Source organism: Aplidium turbinatum, chromosome 6, assembly GCF_918807975.1.
Source record: "Aplidium turbinatum chromosome 6, kaAplTurb1.1, whole genome shotgun sequence".
In the NCBI taxonomy this organism is placed as follows: Eukaryota; Metazoa; Chordata; class Ascidiacea; order Aplousobranchia; family Polyclinidae; genus Aplidium; species Aplidium turbinatum.
This window is the reverse complement of record NC_137477.1, coordinates 29,655,851-29,680,867: the sequence shown is the minus strand read 5'-3', so window position 1 is coordinate 29,680,867 and position 25,017 is coordinate 29,655,851. Positions and strand designations below refer to the sequence as shown.

At 37.3% G+C, this 25,017-nt stretch overlaps 2 protein-coding genes across 2 annotated transcripts; both read right to left on the bottom strand.

Annotated features, from left to right (window-relative positions):
- Positions 1-683: 683 nt before the first annotated feature.
- Positions 684-4,288, bottom strand: LOC145772573 (uncharacterized). Its single transcript, XM_082584435.1, has 4 exons — positions 4,034-4,288; positions 3,259-3,439; positions 2,862-2,981; positions 684-853 (listed from the first exon to the last, which is right to left on the bottom strand). Exons 1-4 carry the CDS (start codon positions 4,214-4,216, stop codon positions 684-686), a joined length of 654 nt encoding a protein of 217 aa, XP_082440561.1. The 5' UTR covers positions 4,217-4,288.
- A 6,432-nt stretch (positions 4,289-10,720) lies between these two features.
- On the bottom strand, positions 10,721-15,082 carry LOC145771923 (protein phosphatase inhibitor 2-like). Its single transcript, XM_082583687.1, has one exon. It carries the CDS (start codon positions 15,062-15,064, stop codon positions 14,588-14,590), a length of 477 nt encoding a protein of 158 aa, XP_082439813.1. The 5' UTR covers positions 15,065-15,082; the 3' UTR covers positions 10,721-14,587.
- Positions 15,083-25,017: the final 9,935 nt, after the last annotated feature.

Genomic DNA, 25,017 nt, shown 5'->3' with positions numbered 1-25,017 from the left:
TGTTTAGGTCTTTAACTTTAGACTTTTCAAGTGCACGCACGTCATGTTCAAGTCTGTGAGATAATTTAGTGGCCTACTTTATTGGCAGGCAATGCCCAAGCTGCAAAGACAGCTTTGATATTATCAAAGCGCACTTGCGCACTTGTGCAACTTTTACTTGGCGCAAGTAAAAGATAAGCCTTCTTTAGCTTCTGTTATCAAGTTTGTGTCACTTATAGGCCACTGGCCACACATTGGAATCCTAATGTAAAATAAAAAGGAGCAAGAATCATTTACCCATGAACATGAAATATTTATCTGCCACTATTGGTAATTAATAAACTTAAAATTAACTCCGAACGGGTTTGCACCAACGGCATCAAAATGGGACCAGTTTCTGTTTTTTCTTGCAACGAACTGTGAAGATAAGTAGGGACAATATTAATTCATGAGCGCTGCCTACACTTTGGACATTGCTGCAACAATGATACACCACTAAAACTAAAAGCCAGCAAATATGGTGCTAAAACAAAGGCAAACAATGCTACAAGACAATGCATTATTGCTTCACTGATATTTCTATAGTTCATTAACATTATGTATGACTAGGCTTGTAACAGCCTAGCTGAGGTAGAGTAGGCCTATTATCAAGATTTCTCATTGACAATAAAGATTTAATCTGAAGGTGTAGATATAATTTAAATTCAAGCGATTCCATTTCGTTCATAACATCGAGTTGTGTTGATAATGACTTTCCTGTCGGTTGCAAGATCAATTTGTTGCAATTCTGTTTCAAGTTTATTGTGCAGTGATGACTCATCGGCGAATAGCTGATTGTGTACGTGTTGTAATAGTAGATTGATGCCTTCCACCCCTGAAAGAAGTAACAGGTTCATTGTTAAAAATTGATTGAGGCATTTCACTGATTTCACCAAGCGTTTAGTTAAAAAGATGATATACCTTCTTCTGATGCAAACTAAGCTGAACTACTATATCACAAAATGTATGAAGTGATAATCTGCTTTTACGCCGCTAAAGGAAAGCAAAGATACTTCTGAATGAAAAATTAAAGATCAGCAAATTGTATCGGCATCTCAATTTTAATCATTGCTGTTTGAGAGAAAGAATTTTTCCAAAAAGTCTACATTTTTCTCCACCTATCCGCACATCTCGTGATTTTCGACTAGCGTCTAAATACGGTTTTGAATTTTTAAACTTGCTCACAACGGAATGCCATGTAGGGATTTTCTTATTCTAATCCTCTAGTGCAGGGTTTTGGCTATTTAATTGTGGCATTATTTTTTATAAAAGGAAAATAAAAAGGAGAATTTAAAAGGATATTGAGGCTCTCTGTCTCTAATTAAAAAAGGGATAATAAAAAGGCTTCTGGCTGTCTAGTCTAGGGGTATGACTTCCTACAAAAAACAAACGAATTAAATAGAATGAATCATTTTTTATTAAATCAAAGTTACAAATTTGCTATTCGGGAATTGAAAAATATCTCTACTCAATATAATTTATTGCGACCGGTGTCAGAAGAGCGACATTCCCCAGTCGTGAATTTAACCTTCTTGTTCGAAAGTTCAGTCCGTTCGCTTGCAAGTCAAATTTCGAATGCCTGTCCTTTTCAATTCCCCGCTTACTTCATAATATACCGGTAGAGCCTTCTCATCAATAACAGCTATCGTAAGAATCAAGGGAAAGCTATACCGGTTTCATAGTTATGTCGCATTAGAAATACAGATGTGTTGAGCTAGATTCTGTGTGAGTGGCGTTTGTTAACAGGAAGCTTGACTTATGTTGTGTGAAAACGTTAGCTTTTGAATTTGCAGCATTGAAATGCATTTTGCAATAATGATAAATTTCGGTCAAATGTTAAAATATAAATTTGTTAGTTAAAAACATGGCACATGTTACAGCCACATTCAAATTAAGAATAAAAAATCAGTTTACAATCAACGTTATGATTTTTTGAAGAGCAAGTTAAAGTCAGGCCATGTTCAAGATTTACTTCACTACGGTACTCCACAAAAACACAGCTTTCTTCAAACAATAAAACCAATTCATGGAAAAAAGTTAAATACTTTGCGACAATCATATCTCACAGAAAGAAATGACACATCGTCTTTAAAAAATCATAGCCAGAAGAACCTAACTGAAGATCAAACCAAAGTGTTGAAAAAAGGTCTCAATTTTTGCTATTGGTTCTAAGTCAATCCTGAAATTGGACGTTGTAGTGGCAACAGAGAAAGGATACAGAGGTGTGAATGACGCAGCTGGTGTTGCAATGGCCAGGTCAAAAATTATTCAAATTCTGAATTCTGCAAGGCCCCTTCCACCTAACCTTCTTCCAGAAGAAATGACAGCTTTAAAAGAACTGAAATCTGACAGCTCCATCAAAATAATGAAAGCCGAATGACAATAATACATATAAAATTTTACGACGTATTCCTAATCCTATTATAGCCTATCTGTTAAAAAATTTGTAAACAAGCTAGTTTGGCGATTTGCAACTCAACATAAAATCGCTGTGCTAGTTTATTATCGTCTAAATTGTAATTAGAGTGTAACTCTGAAAATATGGATTGCCTCAAAATTCATAAAAACCACACCCCTTTTTCAATCTATCGTGTCCTTTATCGGTTCACCCACTTTTGACTTACCAAAATTTTTAATTGGCATTTTATTGCCATTGTTAAAGCAAGAATACACTGTAAAAAAATGTTCTAAGTTAAGCTGCTTAACCGGGATGGGTAGGCTACTTAAACAAGACCGTATTTAAGCTTACATATTTAATAAGAATATGAAGACATACTCGTTGTAACTATAACTTTTACCGAAAACCAGGTCGCGCAAGCATTTTTTCACTTATATATTTTTACCTTTTTCCGATGACAAAACAAAGCATCCATGGCAGCAATGAGCTGATGCAACACTTTTGAGCATCTTTGGTTGTACTTCGCGAAGCCCTTCTTCTGCGTGCATGACCATAATGCGGGTTGCTAGAATAGAACAAGATAAACCAAATTACAATAATTTGGCACCGTTTCGTTGCAGTAAAAACATGAAAAAAATTGTAGGCTATTTACTTTTTAACACAAGTTTAAGCAAGTTTAAGCAAAAGCTTTTAAGCTCAGCATTTCAAACATCAGCAGGCCTACTTGAGCCATGCGAAGCGACAGTAAGCTATGCTACTTAACATCAAGATAAGACAACTTTTTACAATTCATTCCATAATCGTTTTCAAGGCTTTGCAAAATTAGAAAAACATTTAGCTACCTTTGTTGCAGTCATGTTCAAGCAGTTTAATCCAATCTCTGAGCGATGACGATTGTTTTAGATTGTGTTCTAGCATCAATGTGTCGTAGCTGCCAGCTACCAAAACGATATTAGCTTGTCGGAAAAAATTCGGCATAAGTGTCCGAAGATTTAATCCTTCAACGATGTGCCAAATCTTCACCTGAAAACAGCGGATGATATTAGCAGTGTAGGCTACGTAGCCTACTGTGCGTTTCAACATAGCCTAATAGCCTATCTAAATTAATTTATAGGCTCTGCTACAAATTCAAAAGAGTGCCAAAATTGGCGGACCTTTTCTTGCAGAGGTAAAGGCCAGATTTCACTGATAATGGAACAAACGGATGATGAAGATGAATCCAAATGTAGCATTTTAGAGCATTATTTACACTGATTTTGCTTGTAAGTCAAAAGAAGATAGCGGCCACCGTGAAGCAAAAATACTTTTTAACTTCAACTGGTAGAACTACCCTGTAAAACTACTTGGTAAAACTGAAACAAACGTTTGGGCTGCATCTCGCTTCTTGAGTTTTTATAAATTGCCCAAGTAGGCCTACCGTTCAAAAAAAAAGTTACCCAGACAGAACAGATTTCTAACGAACCAGTAAGGCTACATCCAACTACCAATAAAAAAAATTCCTACTTTTGTCTTGGAGATCGATCGTAGATTTGATTGCAAGGATGTCTAATTTTGTAGTAGGTCTAGAGTAGCCTAGACCCTACATCGTTTCATACAAATACTTGATTACTAAACTACCTTGGCGTTTAAACCATTTCTTGTGTACAAATAACTCCAACTTTCGTAAATTTGGTTAGAAAAAATCTGCTTGGATATTACTTTGTCGCATCGATAGCAATGAAAAAGTTCGGCAAGTTGTTTAGCTTGATTTCCCACGATGATGATGTTGAACAAATGAGCTTTAGGCTTGGTAAACGGCATTTTCAAATAACCTACAATAAATTTTAATAAATGCAGACACCGTAATTTAGATTTAGATCATCATTTTATGTTGCATAGGTACGCTGTGAGATTTTTATTTTACTGTACGTCTGCGCGATCTATCCTGAGTGCTTATTGCACGGTCCCACCTTCTCCACTTTCAAAAATCTGATTCTCTCATCTGTTGCTGCAAAGAATGCTTGATGCAACGTGAACAGACGCTGACTTATCAGAAGAGCGCATAATTTCAGTATGGCCAATGAGAATCTTGAGTGCTTCCACTTGACTGACACAGACGAATTGCTTATTAGCCTATCTCTCACTTGGTAGTTGATGAACAACAGAGCTCTCCTGAGATAATCATGAACTAGAAGCTTACGATAATACGCGTACGATAAACAAAGAAAGATCTATAATTTCCTAATGTGTCAATAAACAGGCCTAGCCTACATCAGTAATTATTCATTTGAGGCTGCAGAAGCAAACGCAGAGCGTCAACAAATCATGATTTTACTTGCACTCATTAGGTAATTTTTCAAGTTATCTACATACAATACGGTAATAGTATATAGATATTAAAGTTAGTAAAGTATAGTAGCCTATTAGGTTAAAAACCCTAGGTAAAGCTTACTGTAGAAATTATATCAATGCAAAAGAAAACTCCAAAGTGTATATGTTAGGCTATCTCAGACAAATTTTAATTGTTAGAAAAGTTTGAAAAAACAAAGTTAGACTACATTTTCGCGAGAACGTGTAGTCTTTTTGGCAATGAAAAAAAGAAACTCCACGTTAGCATAATAACTCTTATGTGATAACAAATTGTTGTCTTGCTATTTTGAAATGCTTTCAATCATTCTGCTGTTAATTTCTTTTTTTCGGACACACAGTTTAAGGCAATATTAAATTATTTATAAATATTTTGATACTAGTAAAACACGCAGCTACGGGAGACTTGGGGGGGGGGGGGTAATCGCCCCAAAGTTTTATTTTACCCCCAAAAAAATATGCATTAATACTATTAGGCCTACAACGTTTTAATGCTTTTATAATGCATGTTAAATGACGTTCGCACCCCCCCCCCAACGGTTGTTTTTGCCCTCCCTAAAGTTTTCATTCTAGCTCCGTCACTGATACTAGTAATACTGTGCGGCTCAATCAGGGATATTTAAAGAAGGGGATACGAAGGCTTTTATTACGTCTGACAATAGAAGGGCTTTTCTGTTTCGCGAATAATCTGTGTTTATCGTAAAATGACAATTGGCACCGATAGTAGTTTACTAAATCTTGTTATAATAATTTGCATTGCGCTATTAGCATCAGGCCTGGATATTCACAGCATGCTCATGGTTGCTTTTTAATTTAACTACCCATATACTTGCTTTACATTTAGCCTACTGCAGAGGCTTTGTTAAAAAAAAACAGCTTACTGGTAACTTTCCAACTGTCTTTGTAAACAAGTATTCTTTAAATATGCTCTACGTAACATTTGCTAACTGTCTTTTGTAGCTCATTGTACCACCTGCACTACAAAACTTTCTAGGATTTAAAAAAGAACCACATATTTAAAGCACTACAAACTACCGCCCTGGTAGTGTCATGAGAATAAGGCAATCGCTGCGAGCCTTCATATCCCCTTCTCTAGATATTCTTGGGCTCAATAGTTCAGTTGGTTGAGTGACCGACTTTATGAAAGAAGAAACTTCAAGATGCAGCGGCTCTGCTTCGACTCCCCGGGTGTGCACTTGAAAAACGCATTAGCGACAGCTAGCGGATGGAATAATTAGCAGATTACAACGCTTCAATCCGCAAAAGCTTGACTGTCGATCTTGATGACCACCCCTGCTTCACTGGTTCAAACTTTAAAGTCTCTTCAAGTATGCGAAACTGCCAAGATTAAGCTCTCAAAGGTGCCCTCTCAGTCCAATGATAAATACTCTCACAATCAATCCAATTGAAACATAAACTTTGACTTAATCAATAAAGTTTGAAAAATATAACGGTAGTTTATAAGCCTATAGATAGCCCAATTAGATTGATTGCAAAGGCATTGGCTATTGGAAGAGTAAAAAGTGTTGCATTGGATGAACTACCTACGCAGTCCAGTTATTCAAGATGTTTTTCTGTGCAGTGAAAAAAACATATGCTCTATTTCAAGGGCGGTCCAGCTAGTTGCTTTAAAGTCCGCCCCGATAGCTCAGTGGTTACGCGCCGGGCTCAAGATCACACGGCGCTGGTTCGACTCTCGGGGTGTGCGCTTGAGCAACGCATTTCAGGACTGCTCTCCATTCAGCGGCACCTAGTGAATGGAATAATTTCTCGGCAACAAGACTTCAACAATCGGAAAACTTCACTCTGCCAATCTCGGTAACCGGCCCTGCGTCAAGTGCCTCTACAAGTATGCGAACAAGTACCAGGAATAACCTATCAAGGCTTTGTCAGTCCGAGGATAAAGATTCAAAACCAAACCAAACCAAACCAAAGGGGGCAATTTAAAAAAATCACAAATGATGTTCGGGTCTACATAAATCCGACCTTGCAAATACACCACGAATAAAGTTACTTTTCTGCGTTTCAGCATGGCGATAGCCCCAATCACTCCCGCTGGATCGGCCACTGCTCTGTTTTGCCAAGCTGTCCACTTAACCTATAGCTTCAGTCAGTGGCGTAGCAGCCACCTGGCGGTTCTGGCTCTGCACCAGGCTGCAATGGAGCGGAAAAATGAGACTGCACAGTGCACACAGCACGAGAAATGAAGCAATGCAACAATAAATAAAAAGTAAAACAAGAAAATGATTTACAAACAGACAGCTAGCACACCTGAAAAAATTTAAGGATAGAACAGCTAAAAAGCTCGAGTTGCTTCTTGCGTGATGTTGGATAGCTGTAGCCTGTATTCCGTCGGTTGTTCAATTCTTAGTAACATTTATTACGTCATACGCATCTACTATTAGCATCTACGACAACGCATTTATTATGTCGGGAATTTATACTGGAGTTTAGCAAAAAATCAAAAATATAAATCCAAAAGCACTATTCGTACCGTGTGGAAATCACGCACTGAATCTTGCAGGTGTTCATGCCGTCGGATCGTCGCAATTAAGTGACATATTTTTCGCTGTTTTAGAAAGATTGTATGTTTTTTTGCTGCCTTTACTCATAGATGGGATGTCCTTCTAAACTCTAAAGCAGTGGTTCCCAACCTTTTTTGGTGTCGGGGCCGAATTTCAAACTTCAGAGTACGTGTGGAGCCGCATGAAAACACTCAAGTAATTATAACGAAAATTTTAAAGCATGTAGCCTACCAACGAATAGCAACACAAACAAGAAAAATAACACAAATCAATTTAATGTCCAACTTGGCATTGGCTTTAACAAGTTTGTCAAAGCGAGGCGCAATTGCAGAGGATGCAATGCGCTTTGTTGTCTACCTCAATTCGAAAATACTTTTCTTCCCAAGCGCTTTGAAAGACCCGATTCTCCTGCTTTATAGTTTTATAGCGGCAATAACTTACTGCTTTTCTCAGTCTGTTTTATAGGACCTACCAGAAATTTTACACGTTTTGAAGTGTGTTGAGCATCACACCATATCAACCTAATTATTTCACTTAATGGTTTATGATTCACAATAAGTAGACAATGGGCCATTCACAACAGTATAAAGTAGGCTACAAGGTGTAAGATGTAAAATGAAAAGTTCACTGACAGTGCAACCATGCAACCTCTACGAGTCTACGACATAACGACAATGCAGTTTGTAAACAATTTTGACTTTGTAAACAATTTTGACAAGACAAAAAATAATCGCCCTAATTATTATAGATAGATTTTTTATATTTTTTGTTGGATTTTTAGGGGTCAATGAGAGCCGCAAGAAGGCTAGCTTGGAGCCGCATGCGGCTCTAAGAGCCGCGGTTGGGAATCACTGCTCTAAAGCATGCGCCAATCGCGCTGAAGCGAGTGATTGATACACGATGAAATGCACACCACGCTGCTGTAAAGGCCCTTCACGCAGGTTTTGATGAGAATATGGATGCTCTAGTCTAGAGGAACTATGTATTCCAAACGAAAATCTTAATACACGAGGTGACGCTCATAGCATTCTAGAAGCGATTCAGAATTTTTCTTTCTTTTCCTTCTTATGTTTTTGGAAAGTAATCCTGCGAGAATGTCATGATAGCCTACTCAAACTTACTTGCAGCAAAAAGGACTGCTGTTAGCGCAATGCTCTAACAAGATGAAAGCGTTTGTCAACTTTTTAGTAAAAGAACGAGATAATCTGGTTAAAGGTTCTGTGGATGCAGCGATCAAAAAATGCACAGAGCTAGAGATTGCAGTTGAAGATCGGAGAGTTCGTAAAAAAAAGAGAATGCCTGGCGAACACGCAGAAGATGCTGGCCTTAGTGTTGTTGGAGAAGTAAGACGATGCATGTTTCAAGCTTTGGACAGACTTAAACTTGAAGCTGAAACTAGGTTTACCGGCATACACCACTTGAATGATATGTTTGGATTTTTAAATCCTCACGCGCTGCTGCAAAGCGAAAGTCACAATGGATTCACCAACGCATTTAAAAGCACTTATGACGACGAGGTTGACTTTTTGGAGTTAGCTGTGGAAATTGACAGATTTAAGAGGCTGGTGCAAAGCAGTGAAATCACGTTTGATCGTAATGCAACAGCGTTTGATGTTTTACAGTGGTTAGCTAAATCACACCTACTTGATTCGACACCATATTTATGCTTGTGTCTGAAACTTTATCTTACCATTCATTGGTGTTTCAATTGCGAGCTGTGAGAGGAGTTTCTCAAAGCTCAAAATGATAAAGTCGTATTTACGTTCTACCGTGAATGATGATCGGCTATCAGCTCTATCGATTCTTTCTATAGAAAGAGACTATACGTTCAAAAACTTGATTTTGAAGATGTTATCGCTGATTTTGCTTCGGCGAAAACTCGAAAAGTTCAATTTTGAGGCGGCTATTGATGTTTTATTTGCCTAATACATTTGTTGTCCATTTTTTGTTTTTGGCCTTAACGCTGAGACAGTGAGGCTTCTTTCTCAAGCAATATAGAACTTCTGAGACGCAGCACATTATTTGTAATTATTTTTATTAAAAAGATTGCTTGAACATGAAGCTATTTCAAAATTTGCTGCAGTCTGCTTAGGTGGCATTTTCAACGAAAGCCAGGGGCGGCAGCATTTGCTCCTACGCACTGGCTTCAGTAACATCGTCGCCAAAACTGGTAAACAAAAAACAGCAGGGTCTGACAAAGGCCTAGCAGGGTTGATAAACTTTCAAGAAGTGTGCATGACCAATTTATTGTTCCCAACCGACTGTTCTAGATTTAGTGGCACCAAGTGGGAAACATAATTTACATAGCAGACACAACAAAAAAACGAAGGGTGACAGCTTAATACACTTTCGGGAATTTGCTCTATTTAGGTAGCCTACCCCAACTTCACTATTGCGTCAAACTCGATTGGTAACCGAAAAGATTCAAAGTTTCTGGTAGACTGCGTCTACAATCTACATGCATACAGAATTTCCAGAGCAAACTTTCAAAAGTTTTTTTTCAATCCAAAGATTTCCATCATCAGCTTAGGCTAATCCGTTTTCGCAAGGATAATATAGGCGTAAGCTATCAATTTATAAGCTGTTAAGAAGGCCAATATCACCTGAAGTCACTGCTTTGCGCGTTAGCCTACTTTCTATTTAGGCTATACGACATCACCAAAACTTACATTTAAAGATCGCTAAAAGATTAACTATATATGTCTTAATTGTTATCAGAGGTGGGAAATAGCGCGCTACTTTTTTGGTAGCGGTAGCAGTAAAAATATAATCCTTACAAAGCGATCATGGCCGCGTCCTAACGTACCTCCCCACCCCCCTATCAACGCTACTGCCGATCAACACAACTTTTGCTGAAAAACTTCGAAATCAGAGGTATCTTGGGGTGCTGAATCGGAGCTCAGATTTCTTTTCATCACATCAAGATTTTGAGATGTGTCTAATTCCGAGTCTCAAGGTAACGGCCAAGCAAGAATGCTCTTAATTTTGCGACGTTATGGGAACCAGTAGTGTTGACAAGGGGGGGTTCAGCAGGTACATTTGGCCCAGAAAACATGAAGAAACTGGTAGGCTATAGCTAGGGATAGTAGATCATAGGGATGCGAAACTTCATCCGCTTTTGGCTTTTCCGCAACACTAGAAGGGTTACGTTTTTTTCTAATTTACAAAATATTTTACTTTTTATGGGTTATATAAGAAGAGTTAAGTTGGTTTTAAAGTAATTTAAGGTTTTTAGTTGAAAGCAAGCCTGCAGTAAAGCGTAAAAAATGTCAAATTGGCAATTGACCCTTCTAATGTTGAAGGAACAACGGAGTTGCGCGTCCCGTAATGTACCGTCCCTAGCTATAGCGCATTTCCTTATAAATGTCTTAATTTGGTGCTCAAGAATCTCATTGGTACCGGGCCAAAAATATCCTCTCAACGGCCCTGGTGGGAACACTATAAGTATGTTCAAATACAGATTTAAGGCTAACTTTTAAATTTGGTCGTGTTTAACCAGTTGAACCAAATTGAACTTGGTTATAATCGTTAAACTAACATCATAGTTAAGACTTCAGAGATGATTATTGATAGGCTAGTACTGAATAAGGATCAACCTGCAATTAGTCGCAGATCAAGGCTTTAGAGTTACCGAAGTAGAAATAAGCTGATGTGACGTTTCAGGGAAAAAGCATTTAGAGTAAGCTTGCACCAGGCTTGCCCACACACCTCCGGCCCAGTTAAGGAGTTAAAAAGAAGACTCGAGTAGGTTTCATTACCAAAAGTCGACGATTCTGTACCGGTATAGTTGCACACAATACAAGGTTTGTCGTGCTGAAGTATAGTGACATCCGAAAACTAAGATACGTAACACAGTTTTTGCAATATTACAAAAAAAATATAAAAAACTGATTAAATGCACAGCTTCTACATCACATGCAATATGCTCTTCCTGACCCCTGTTGCTACTACTGCATTCGCTGAGATATGAGTTAGGATAATATCAACAAAATTATATTGCAGTTCTGTAACAATCCAACAAATCGAAAACTTCAGATCCATAGTAGAAACAGTACAATGTCATGTAGCCTATTGAGAATAAATTAAAATTCAGAACGTTGACGAATAGCTGCATTAAAATAAAACAGTTGTTTGACAGAAAATTTTACTTCTCAAATAAAGTTTTTAAAAGACTACGATTGAGTAGTGGTCCATAAAATGCGGAGCGGCCTTGATGAAATCGCACACCACAGCTTGAAATTTACTCAGTGGAATAACATGAAATCTTATACTTCAAAAAATATTAACAGAAATAATGACTTCAGAAAAAATTTTCTGCAAATAAAAGAAAAACAGAGCAAACATATATAATATACATGTAGAACACATAAAAATACTTAAAGCACAAATAATTCACATTTTAGCAATAAATGTCAAGGGTAAAATTATCGACATAATGCACAAAACAGTATCCGTATCTGGTTATTGATACGTGTAAATGTAAAGACGTTAAGGATGGGAGATGAACAGTGAAGCTTGACAGAAACAATAAAATAGTGTCAGATACGACACGGTCCAGAGATGAGGTTTTCCAGAAATTCTGAAAGATGTCATTTTCTTTCAGATGATAACTTTTCAACATATGGACAAGGATAGGCCAGGGGAAAAAATACAGATCAAGGTAGCTTTGGCAGGTAGCCTAGTGTAACACCATGCATCCTGTTCGAAACCAGTCTTTGCGATGCGGTTCGAATGACTTCAACCCGAATTACACGGTCTGGGTCATTTGTTGTATTTGCTATCGATGTACGTTGCGCTGTTCTGAGGTATCGCTCACAGTGCCAGTATATCAAAATCCTATCTCTACTAAAGCTCTTTTAATTAATCAATAACTTACATATCAGTAAACGGATGTTACAAGTTAAACAGGTGCCAAAAATTATTTTTTACATATTTGTCTATGGACAGTGGACACATGTTTGAAATAAATCTTAATGGTAATGACATCAGTCTGGCAGGCTATTGACATGTTTTAAGTGAGTGTTTAGCTTGTATATTATACTTCTTGTGATTTGTATAGTATTCAACAAAAAGTAGGCCTATGATGTGAGAATCACATTTAACATCGAGTATCGGTTCAATTTGTTTCGGACTACCAAAGCGAAAGATGCTTCCCATCAGATAGCTGGTGTCAGGAAACAGAGAAGTGACGAGAAATTTTACCATATCATGACACAATCTAACAAACAGTGACCGGCGTCATTTGGAAAGTGGACTTTACTATGCTGGCTCTGGAAACGATACCCCTCAATACGTCGAATCAATATAAAACAACCAATTTTGCTTGTTGAGCGGTGGAATACTGGTCGCGTCATTCGAACGCCACAAAGACATGGTTTGATCAAATGCTGACCGAGAAAAAAGAAAGCTGAAGATAGATTGTTTGAAAAAATAGCAGCAGATCTTAAGAACAGCAGCAGCAAATTAACTACATCATACACAATAAACAGCCAAAGATAACTTTGCCATTTATATTGAGTCACAATAGACAAATTTCTGAATATACCACAAACATGTTTTTAATGTAATAAAAATTAGAACGTGTCACATAAAATTCACTTTTTTCTTCTGAAAAGTGTTTTTTAAATTGATATTTACTCGTTGTACCCTGCACAATACTACCACAGTGAAATATCAAAGAAAAGTCCCTGAAACAGTTTTAGCATTAAGAATTGAGGAGCACAACTTGTAGGAGCAGACACTTATGCGCACGCCAAATCAGCGCTCACGCGGCCTGATTTAGACGCTGTTCTGAGTAAAGTGTATTTTAATGGAGATGTGGTTATATAGTACTTACGATGTGTACAAACTTTGAGCCAAATAACCATCATTGCCCAAAATTATTGTCATGGATTTTTTGTTTTCAGCTTGATAGGTCATTGCTTTCTACACAAAAGTTTGTATTCCTATTGCACATTAGGTCCACTAAGGTATGCAATCTATAATGTAGTGTCAGAAGTGCCTAGTTAAACAATGGTTTCATTGTGCAAATACAATTATTAGTCTTGTCAGTGACAAAGCATAAAAGCAATAAAACCGATGAATGGCTTAAAATCGATTTCTTCTAAATAGGAAGATGTTCAATTTTGTAAAACTGTTCAAGACTTAACCCAAAACTTTACTTTTCACAAAATAGATCAATCAAAAACAAGTAACTTCTACTTTTGTATACATTAGTGGTTCCAAACCACCGGTCCTCGTAAAGTTTTTGCTGGTCTGCTAAAGACCTTGTTTTCTGCCAAGCTAATTTTATAATGGAATCCAAGACACAGCAATGTCGTCATTTAAAGGTAAATTAGAAGTAGGTAAAATTCACTAGAAGCCGAAGTGCGGTGTAAAAATGCTGATGAAATGGAGTTGACATTGGGGATAGGTGTTAACACGTTAATATATAGCCTACTGAGCATTTTGTGAGTAAACACTTGAAAGAGTTGGCTAACAATTTTAACTATAAATTTGTGGGACATCAAGATCCTTGACATGAATTGGTTAGCAAACATTTTTTAAAGTATTTTGCCACTCCCCTGGTGTTAAAAGGTTGGGAACCACTGGTATACGCTATGTAATAATAGTTTTAATAAAATCCTTAAAGCAGGCCTTGTGTGAAGGTTTCCTGGGATTGGCCAAAACATTAGAAAGCTTTGTTCATATCAAAATTTACTGTCACTATAATTTTTTTAACACTGTTTTTGAAAACAAACCTAAAATGTTGATTTTATGACCAAATTAAAACTCAACTGGTTAAAACTTTGTGACTATAAGATCCCATTCCTTTCAATGTCAAGTCAACATGTTATGATGAAGTTGGTGTTAAAAACACTTTTGGCAGAATAACACACAGTTTCATTCATACATTATTACACATATTTGACAAAAGTCTTTTCATAAATTTTGACATAACACATCTGCAGACATGCGACAATGCAGAGTTCCAAAGTTCATCTTTTTTACGTCTTGTCGAAGATTTTAATGTACCATATTTTAAAAGTTTGGTGTATCGTTTTTGACTGTGTACAGCTAAGAGTGAAATCTTGCATGGAATTGTAAACAAAACATCAAAGAAGTGTAATTGTAGCATTAAATTGAAGAAAATTTTGTTTTCCTTCCGAAATATGAAGTTAAACAACTTGGGCAATGTTTTTTTATTAAACTCAGAGATTTTATTTTTTGTTCAGATTTTACCCTTGTGACAAAAAAAATGAATGGAATAATTGTATTGCTTATCAGCAGCAAAGCATACAAAGTTTTTTTTCCAATACCTTTAATCAACTTGAAGTTCTGCCATTTCCTTGGCTAATAGTTCTTTAGCTTTTTTCATTTGCTCTTTCATATTATAATGTTCTTTACGGTGTTCTTTAAAGCGCTTTGACTTTTCACTTTCCTCTGGGGTCATATATTCATCATCATCTGACATATCGCTGTCATAGCGTGGCTTCCATACTGTTGGGCCGGTATTATGTGCAAGTTTGTCTGAAATATCGTCCACATTTAAAGATATTACGTTGTCACTATCATTTCTATAGGGGGTTTTTGGTTCATCAATTTTCATATGTCCATAGTCTTTGTCTTCCGGGTGATGTGTAGCTAAAATATTCATTTCGTCAAATGATGCTCCTTTGCCTTTGTTATCATGTTGTCTTTCTTGCTTTTTTAAAATACTTTTAGAAGGCCTTTTTGATGGGACAGATGAAGACAATCCTTCAGTGTTTGGTTTTGCACCCGCAGATGTACTTGCCATATTAAAAATTTATAGGCTGCTCAGACAGTGCACTACTTTTGTATAAATCTGCAAGAAAAAGTGAATGGTGAAAAGGTACAGCTTTTTGCTAAGCTTGTCAGTAATATTCACATTATGAGCTTAACAAACACATGGAAGCTAGTTATATATAAATTTGAATAAAGTATTACCGATTTATTGCTTTTGTATATTTTTCATGCACAAAACGGACGAAACTACTACATAAGGGATGAAAAAAAGGACGCTGAAAAGCGGCGGAATAAAGCTGATAAAGCGGAATGGATATGGATTTTTTGACAATTTTAATGTGTTTTTACAATAAAAACAATAAACCAACGTCGAGTGTTGAATATAACTACCTAGAATGACATAAAAATTACCAAATTGCATCAATTTAACTAAACATTTACCTAAAATTTACCCAAAATTTACCCAAATAAACTTTAAAAATAAAAATATGAAACGTTTGCAACTAAATGTGTTGTAGCTATCTAATTTCAGCTCGCATTTTAATTTTTACAATAAAAGTACCAATCTAACACAACTCCAAAGAGTATGTCTTGCTTTATGCACGTGGAAAGTTTCAGGTTTATATCTTATCTACAAAACGGGCTATCGTCGTTCAAACGTAGCCGCTCGTCGACACTTTTTTCCAATGCGTTGTAAAGGCAAATCGATCCTTATTCAGTATACGCCACCCCTGTTTGTTGTGATCGGTAAATAGTGCTTCAACCATAACTAAACTTGCTGTAGTTTTCTTGTTTCTGCTCGGAATTTAACAATTTTGCCATTGTTGGAAAGTACGATTGTAGCCTATATCTACCCGAATCAATTAAATGCAAGCACAAAGTAAGTAGCCTACTAGAATTATCTTGTGATAACTTCAACTTCACCAATTTGTACCGATTCTCAGCAATTTAATTTTTACAATAAAATCATTAATGTTTTACAAATTGAAAGAGTATGTCTTGCTTTATTCACATGAAAAGTTTCAGGTTTATATCTCATCTACCAAACGAGCAATCGTCGTTCAAATGTAACCGCACAGCGAAGCTATTTTCAATGCATTGTAAAGGCGAATCGATCCTTATTCAGTATACGCCACCCCCTGTTTGCTGTGATCGGTAAATAATGCTTCTACTAAACTTTCTGTAGTTTTATATTGAAGCACTATTTACCGATCACAGCAAACAGGGGTGGCGTATACTGAATAAGGATCGACTCGCCTTTACAACGCATGGGAATAAAGTGTCGCCGAGCGGCTACTCTTGAACAACAATTGCCCGTTTTGTAGATAAGATATAAACCTGAAACTTTCCACGTGCATAAAGCAAGACATACTCTTTGGAGTTGCGTTAGATTGGTACTTTTATTGTAAAAATTAAAATGCGAGCAGAAATTAGATAGCTACAACGCATTTGATTGATTGATTGAATCTTTATCCTCGGACTGGGAAAGCTTCTTGCATGGCTTAATCCTGGCAGTTTCGCATACTTGTAGAGGCTTTGAATCACTGACGCAGGCCCGGTCACCGAGATTGACAGAGTGAAGTTTCCGATTGTTGAAGTCTTGTTGCCGGGGAACTATTCCATCCATTAGATGCCGCTGAATGGAGAGCAGTCCTTAACGTGCGTTGCTCAAGCGCACACCCCGAGAGTCGAACCAGCGCCGCTTAATCTTGAAGCTTCTTCGTTCCAGAAGTGACGCGCCAACCAGCTGAGGTATCGGGGCGGACCTTTAGACCTTTATCGGATTTAGTTGCAAACGTTTCATATTTTTATTTTTAAAGTTTAATTAGGTAAATTTTTAGTTGAATTGATGCAATTTGGTGAATTTTATGTCATTCTAGGTAGTTATATTCAACACTGGACGTTAGTTTAATGTTTTTATTGTAAAAACACAGTAAAATTGTCAAAAAATCCATATCCATTCCGCTTTATCAGCTTTATTCCTCCGCTTTTCAGCATCCTTTTTTTCATCCCTTATGTAGTAGTTTCGTCCGTTTTGTGACGTCATGTTGACCAGGGTGGCGGATTCTATACTTGCACCACTATCACTGGTCGACATGATTTTTATTATCTGGCGAAAATGGTGACTTCTAAGATAATTTGCTTACGTTGATTACGAATATGAAATCGCTTTTTATCTATCACGTCAAATTTTTTTTAGAATTCGCCTATAGTGACACCTGAAGGGGCCGCGGAAAAAGTGTCACCATAACCGAAGTGTCACTATAGCCGAATTCTACTCAACTGTTGCGTATGCAAAAGGGACTTTGCAACAGGTGTCACTATAGGCGAAGTGTGACTATAGCCAAAGTCACTATAGGCGAATTCTACTGTACTAATAAGTACTAATAACTCGGCAGCCGTGGCCGAGTGGTTAGCGCGTTGGGCTCGCAGTCGAGAGCCTGCATGTTCGACTCCAGCCACCCGCACTTGCTGTTGTTTCTCTGGGCAAGAAACTTTACGATAATTGCCTCTACCTAGTGATCGATTTCGAGTAATGGGTAGTACCAAATTTACGTCATAAGTAGAGTAGACAACCGGAAACAGACATTGCCGTCGGCTGCAGCGTGGGTCAGGTGTATGTCGGAAGGCGTACACCGATGCATAGCGCTCAAGTCCGCTTTCCCGCAATGCAGGATAAAGATAAACAAACAAACAAACAGTGGCTATTTGACCGGCGCCGGTCTTTGAATCTAAAACACTATTTAACCGGTCATGACGTCCCTACATAGCCACTTTTTCTCTTTCAAAGCAAAAGACGAGAAGTGCCTATATAAGTTCTAAATTCGACCTGTTTATTCAACTCGATCCGTGGCGCGTAAGATATTTCTCCGGTTGTTATTCCAGAGGGAATGAGTTCGATACTAGCCAGGAGCGTTCTTTTTTTTATTTTTATTACTTTTTTTTTAACTAAATTTTGACCCGAAGTGCATTTTTTTAGTCAATTTTTGATTTGCCTACAGCCCTATTTTTTATGTTTTTTCAAATGTGAGAACAAACGACGCATTACATTTTTGCTCTTATGCTCCACCCTCAGATACAATGCTTCTTTTAAAAAAAAAATGGTACATAATGATTAAAAAAACTCTAACTTTATTACTCACATTTGAAAAGACATAAAAATTAGGGCTGTAGGCAACTCAAATTAAAAATTGACTAAAAAATTGCACTTCAGGTCAAAATTTATTTAAAAAAAAAAATTAAGAAAAAAGGAACGCTTCTGGGTAGTATCGAACTCATTCCCTCTGGAATAACAACCGGAGAAATATCTTACGCCCCACGGATCGAGTTGAATAAAGTGGTCGAATTTATAACTTATATAGCCTAGGCGCTTCTCGTCTTTTGCTTTGAAAGAGAAAAAGAAAAAAAGTGGCTACGGTATGTAGTAACGTCATGACCGGTTAAATAGTGTTTCAGATTCAAAGACCGGCGCCGGTCAAATAGCCACTGCCTACTAATAACGGGTCTGCTACTATTCGGCGAGTCCAATTCGGCTTGTCCGATTCGGCGAGTGCCCTATGTGGCGAGAGCCCTTTTCGGCGAGTTCCCTATTCGGCAATTTTTTGATTTTTTTAAATTGTTGAGTACCGTAGCCTAATTATCATTGCCGCTTTTACATCCTTTTAACGTCGCTAAACGTAGAAATAAGACCATATCCCCCAACCCTAACCTCTAACCCTAACACTTACCCTAACCCCCAAACCCAAACTCGCCGAATCGGATTTGCCGAATTGGACTCGTCGAAACCGGCCATTCCGACTAATAACAACATGTTCTATGAAGTATTCCTTACCGTTGGGTCATACGGTAGTTATTATTGTTATAGCCATTATACAGACGAAATCGGTTAATCGAATCACGTATTTGCCAGATGTTTTGATACGATTATACGATTGATTCGTTTAACCAATTTACTATAAAAAACAGGTTTATTGTGAATGGGCGTAATTGTTGGGAAGATGTCTGTGTTGACTAGGCTGCAACGCACATTACAACTGATGCTTCCTACAACTGTTTACAATTCTGCTTAAACTTTAAAGAGTTTACTAGTTCTGTGTTACATAACACTATGCTGCAGTATGTTCCAGCCAGCAAAACTGGTCCTTTTTACATTGATTTATCATCTGCAGACATTGAAACAATGTAAAAAAGACCAGCTTTGCTGACTTGGCTGAGCAGGTATGATCAAAGCATTTTTCTGCAAACTGCGGCAATCGGACTTCTTTTAATCTCACCGATCTCTGTGACGTCACAACGCGAACTTTGACGTTGACATTTTTGATTCAAGCGTGCTATTTTTAGCTCGTACCAGCTGTGTAGTTTTGAGTATGGAACGTAGCCTACGAAAATAGTGGTATGGTAGAAAAACACGGCTCACACACATTGTTTTGAAATCGCAAAGTTTTTTTTTCAAGTCTTTTGCGCTGTCTGGTAAAATAATTAATTTGCACTGTTTTCAACTGAACGAAACTGCACAAATGAAAGTATGCACTGCATTTCACAACAGTAGGCTACTTTTTTTCAGCAATTTAAAAAAAATTCTCCAAAGTTTTCTGGTAAAAACTTTTGGACATGCTTTCCAACACTTCCCTCTTAAGCCGAAATAATTTGTCCATGTCCATTCCTTGGAAGGCCAGTCGCCGACGGATGACATGAAAAGCATTTAAACTTCTTCAGTGTGATTATTCCTTTTGTGTGCTCTTCTGTTTTAATGAAGCCCAGCTGTGCGAAAATTGGTTCTTTGTAACTGTGCGATGTCTAGCACATAAGATTATGGCCTGGGATTACAGACACTTGTCTTTGTTTTGAGCGCATGCGTCTGTTTCACTTTTGCTTCATTTCGCCTTTGAACATTGCAGACAATAATGCAAAGCAAAAAAGAGGCATTCTCTTTTCGCTAACGGATATAATTATATGATTAAATGAATGAAGTATGCAAACTAGAAGCAAATCCTGATGCTTTTATCCGACTTATTCTTTTAAGCGGTATGCGCTTAACCGATATTTTTACTTAACATCAGATTAGATTTGGTTCGGGATTTCAGGTTTTGATTCAAATAAACGATTGATACGTTTAAGCAGTATACTATTAACTGATTTCGTCTGTATATCATTGTGATGTCATAATAGTTTTATTGTGAGAAACCAGGCTACATACAAGTACAAGTTGGCAGAATACCATCACATGCACACTTTGCACAGTGCATTATGCCAGCTTGTACGTCGTTTATATAGGCCAGGTTTACTTTCGTTTCTACTAGAGTTGTTATTTTAGAATTTCAGTATTCCTTTTAAGAGGTATGATAACCAGCGAAGATTAGTTTAGTTCATGTTTAGTTTTGCATCTTGCCTGATTTTGTTTGTCTCTTGCAGCAGAAATTCAAATAAATGGTATTTTATGCCTGGATACAAGTATATTGTCAGGATCAATCTACTAGTGTTGGAGTTACTTTCTTTAGGCTACTGCTCTAGTTTTATAAGAAAAATGTCATCTAAACGAAGAAGCTGTATCAATGACCCAGACGTATTTTGCTACATATGCGGAAGCTATGTTCCATCTGTTCAACGGCAGAGTATAACACCTTTTGTCAAAAATGTCTATTATGCCTATTTTAGTGTGAAATTAGGGGACCAAGACAAACCATGGGCCCTGCACAAAGTGTGTTGTACTTGTGTGTCATGACTGAGGCAGTGGAGCATTGGAAAGTCTTTAGCATTTGGTGTGCCAATGGTTTGGAGAGAGCTGAGTGGACATGAAAAAGAATGTTACTTTTGCTCATGTGTTGTTTTTGGATTCAATGTCAAAAATAAGCATAAAATTCAATACACTATGTAATTTGCCTACTGCGCAATACGACCAAATCCTCATGGGCCAGATGTCCAAATTCCATTTCCTCCAAAAGTTTTACAAACACTTGAAGAAGATTCTCTCGGCAAAGAGTCTTTGTCTGAAGAATGTTCTGAGTATGAGTGTAATAATGATCAGCAGCCAAAGCGCAATCAAATGGAAATAAATGACTTTGTCAGAGATTTAAATTTGCCAAAAGAGTCTGCTCTTATTGTGGGTTCCAGATTGAAAGCCAAACGTATGCTTAGCACTAATACCACTTGTGCTTGGTATAAGCATGGTGAGAGTGAATACACACGCTTCTTTGTCTACGAAGTACGAACCGTCTTTATTCTATTGTGTGGATGTTCAAGGTCTTATAGAGAAATTGGGAACATGCAATCGTGCATATTCCCAGTGACTGACACCTCTTTATTGATGCATCACAGTCAAGCCTAAAAGCTGTTTTGTTGCACAATACAATTCAATTTGCTTCTATCCCTGTAGCTCATTCAACTAGCATGAAGGAGTCTTACGAAAATATGAAACTTTTGCTTTCGAAGTTGCCATATGGCCCTCATACATGGAAAATTTGCGTTGATTTTAATTCCTAAATATGCTAGGCTACTGGGTCAATAATCTGGAGTTACAAAGTACCCTTGTTTTATGTGTGAATGGGACAGTCGAGACAGGAGAAATCATTGGAATAAACGTGGGTGGCCGTTGAGGGAGTATCTTACAGCCTGCTCTTATCGATAGATCTAATGTTATACTTCCACCATTACCTATTAAACTGGGTCGCATGAAACAGTTTTTAAAAGCTCTCAATAAAGAAGGTGCATGTTTTAAATACATTCGGGAAAAGTTTCCTTGCTTGAGTGGCGAGAAAGTTAAAGAGGGTGTATTTGGTAACACTCACCAAAGACCCCCAATTTCTTATTACCATGTGGAAAAAAAAGCATGGCTCTCTTTCACCGAAGTTGTATCTGAATTTCTTGGAAATATGAAAGATCAAAATGTTGTAGAAAACACGTTGGTTTCTTATCAAGCACTTGGATATCTAATGAGTTTAAAGGTTCATTTTCTACGTTTGCACATTTGGACAATTTCCTACAAACTTGGGTGACATGAGTGAGGAGCATGGTGAACGTTTTCACCAGGACATCAAAACCATGGAAACACTGTATCAAGGGCGTTGGAATGTAACGATGATGGCAGACTATTGTTGGTGCCTGAAACGCGACTGCAAGAAAAGCTGAAAGAAGAAAATTCATGCCAAACACCAATCAGGAATAAGACATAAAAGTTGTTCGAATTAAAAGTTTATTGAGTACCGTAGCCTAAATGAACATAATTATGTGCTATTGGGGTCTAGACTTTAGGTTTAGAGGGTTAAGGTTTCAGCTAACAAAATCTCAAATCCAATTGAGTAAGTTAAGCACCTTGTAGGCTGTGTTTCGTTTCCTGTACAGAGCTCTTGACCTGTAATAATAGGGCACAAGCGCCCTTGATACAATCGTTTTTGAGTAAAATTTTCATTCAATTTTTGCAAAAAAGTGTGACGTGATGGGTGAATTCTGACAGCTAATTCGGAATCAGCATAGTCAAATTAGGTAAACTCAATTAATTGTTTGAAAAAATAATGAAAAAGTTGAAAATTGTCACCTAGTGTTATTTGGATATTTTAAATTTGACCAATCAATTCGTGCTTTAAATTCTAAAATTGTTTTAATGTTTGTCCAGCAATATAGTCAAGTGGGGTAAAAACTTTTTTTTTTCAGAATGGTTGACTTTGGTTGTGCTAGATTTTTTAGCTTATCAAGTATGACCACTAAAGTTGGTCTCAATATAGAGGCCATGTATGTCTATTACGGTATCCTACAATGATTTTTTTCAAATCCATTAACTGGTTAGAAAATTACCGTATGCACAAAATACAGTACCTGAATTTTTTTTACCCCAGCTTTGGGGTAAAAAAACACCTGTTAGTATAGCAGCTTCTACTTTATTATCATAATATTGATTTCATATGTTTTTCTATTGATTTCATATGTAGTGTAAATGATTCTCCACCAGAAGAAAGAGACTTTGTGTAACTCATATATCAAGGACTGTGAGAGATGCTGAACCCATAGTCGAAATCGACGAGATGGGCCACGATGATAATGTAAGCGATTTTGCACCTGATTTTTGTATGCACTTTTGATTTAAATACACAATGTGAAACCGCAAAGTCTCGTTTCTATATAATAAAAACAGCAGCAAGACAAAAAATTGTGTCTAGTATTATATACTTGTGCACGCTATCCTCAATTTTAACTGCAGCTCTAGTTTAAATGTGCGGGCGGGCGATTAAATTTTGCGGATCATGAATCCCAAAAAATCAATCAGTTTGTAAATGAACATACAACTAAAAAACAACAGTCAGGAAATCAAACAAGTTCAGTTTGTTTATATATGTATGATTGTATGTGCTATGCATAATCAATCGATGGATCACTCTGTGCTCTTAATCTGCGCTATTGATTGACTAACCCGCAACACTAATCTTAACTTTGGACCCCCAATTGAAACTACATCAGTTGATTGTGCATAACACATGCATACATTGGCACTGATGCATCCAGAAGTTTGTCTTTGTATCTGTTGGTGATATACTCCTTGGCAGTTGATGTAACACCAATATGAAGCCAAAACATTCCATAAAATGCACTGTTTTTTTACCCCAAATCAACGAAATTTATTGGGGTAAAAAAACGGGTCCACGTCTTTTAGGCGCAGACAGTTAGGCGCCGGTCAAATAGGCGCGCACACTGTGGCGTCTGGATATTTAGGTGCGGAGCACTGTGGCGCCCGTTAATTTAGGTGCTATTTCTAGTAAAGTCTGCAGATTGTATCAGCTTGGCAGGTAGGGCAATGCTTTTCACACAAAATGTTATATTGAACAGAAAAATATATTGTTTTGTTAATGCGCGTGTGGAGATGACGTGCGAGACAACGCTCTACTACTCTTGATATTAGCACATCTCCACAGGACATTTGCTGTGCATCCTAAACACAGGTTGCAGCCAGATGGAACCTTACTTAATCTGTTATCTTTCGCAATTACTTCTACTCGGGATGGATTGGTCGTGTGGCGAGTACGTATGAGACGACGCTCTACTACATGAATACATTTCTATAGGGCATATCAACTCTGGCTACAAGTTGCAAGCATAATGGTGCGACTTTGCTCGTTATTAAACCTAGTCGGGGTTTTGACGGAAAACTAAGTTACTCTTCACTCTAGCCTACCACCCGCTTGAATATAGGCTACGGTATATTTTTTACTGATGTTTAGTGTAGTTATTATTTGACTCACTAAAAGTGAACTCAATCATGTTCGGAAACTTGAATAATAATTTATTGATAAAGCTTTCACCGACGCAAACCTGGACTAACAACAAATAAATGCCGAACACGCGCATTAAAATACAATATATTTTCTGTTCAATATAACATTTTGTATGAAAAGCATTTCCGGATAAAGCAGCTTCACTCACGGAAGCCAAGACATTTTTTCTGTTTAATACAACATTTTGTGTGAAAAGCATTGCCCTACCTGCCAAGCTGATACAATCTGCAGACTTTACTAGGAATAGCACCTAAATGAACGGGCGCCACAGTGCTCCGCACCTAAATATCCAGACGCCACAGTGATCGCGCCTATTTGACCGGCGCCTAACTGTCTGCGCCTAAAAGACTTGCTCCCAAAAAAACACCTTAATAATAATCTACACAAACATTTGGAGGCCCCAGTCTTTGTTGCATCAAGTAGCCTCACAACATAGTACTCACAATATAACATTTAAACATTCTTAATCTTACTACCTATCACTAAAACAAGGCAAAAACCTTTAATAAATGCCTCCGAACCTTTTTTTGCACCCTTTGCTGGCCATATTTACTGTATTTAACGTATCTATTTTTTGTCAAATCCTATCTTTTTCCTCTACTCCTCAAAGTGTTCACCAGAGACCACTTAAACAGAAACTAAAAAAGTTGAGTCTACTCATTTTAGATTTAAAATGGTATATAATTGTTTTTTTCCCCAATACCCCCACTGTTTTTTTACCCCA

What these genes read in the sequence shown, in the direction of transcription:
- LOC145772573 (XM_082584435.1), bottom strand. Translation starts at nt 4,216, where the DNA reads ATGCCGTTTACCAAGCCTAAAGCTCATTTGTTCAACATCATCATCGTG. An exon ending in GAAATGGTTTAAACGCCAAG is followed by an intron (nt 3,440 to 4,033) that starts GTAGTTTAGTAA and finishes CGCTGTTTTCAG; the next exon opens with GTGAAGATTTGGCACATCGT. An exon ending in TGTTTTGTCATCGGAAAAAG is followed by an intron (nt 854 to 2,861) that starts GTAAAAATATAT and finishes TACTTCTTTCAG; the next exon opens with GGGTGGAAGGCATCAATCTA.
- LOC145771923 (XM_082583687.1), bottom strand. Translation starts at nt 15,064, where the DNA reads ATGGCAAGTACATCTGCGGGTGCAAAACCAAACACTGAAGGATTGTCT.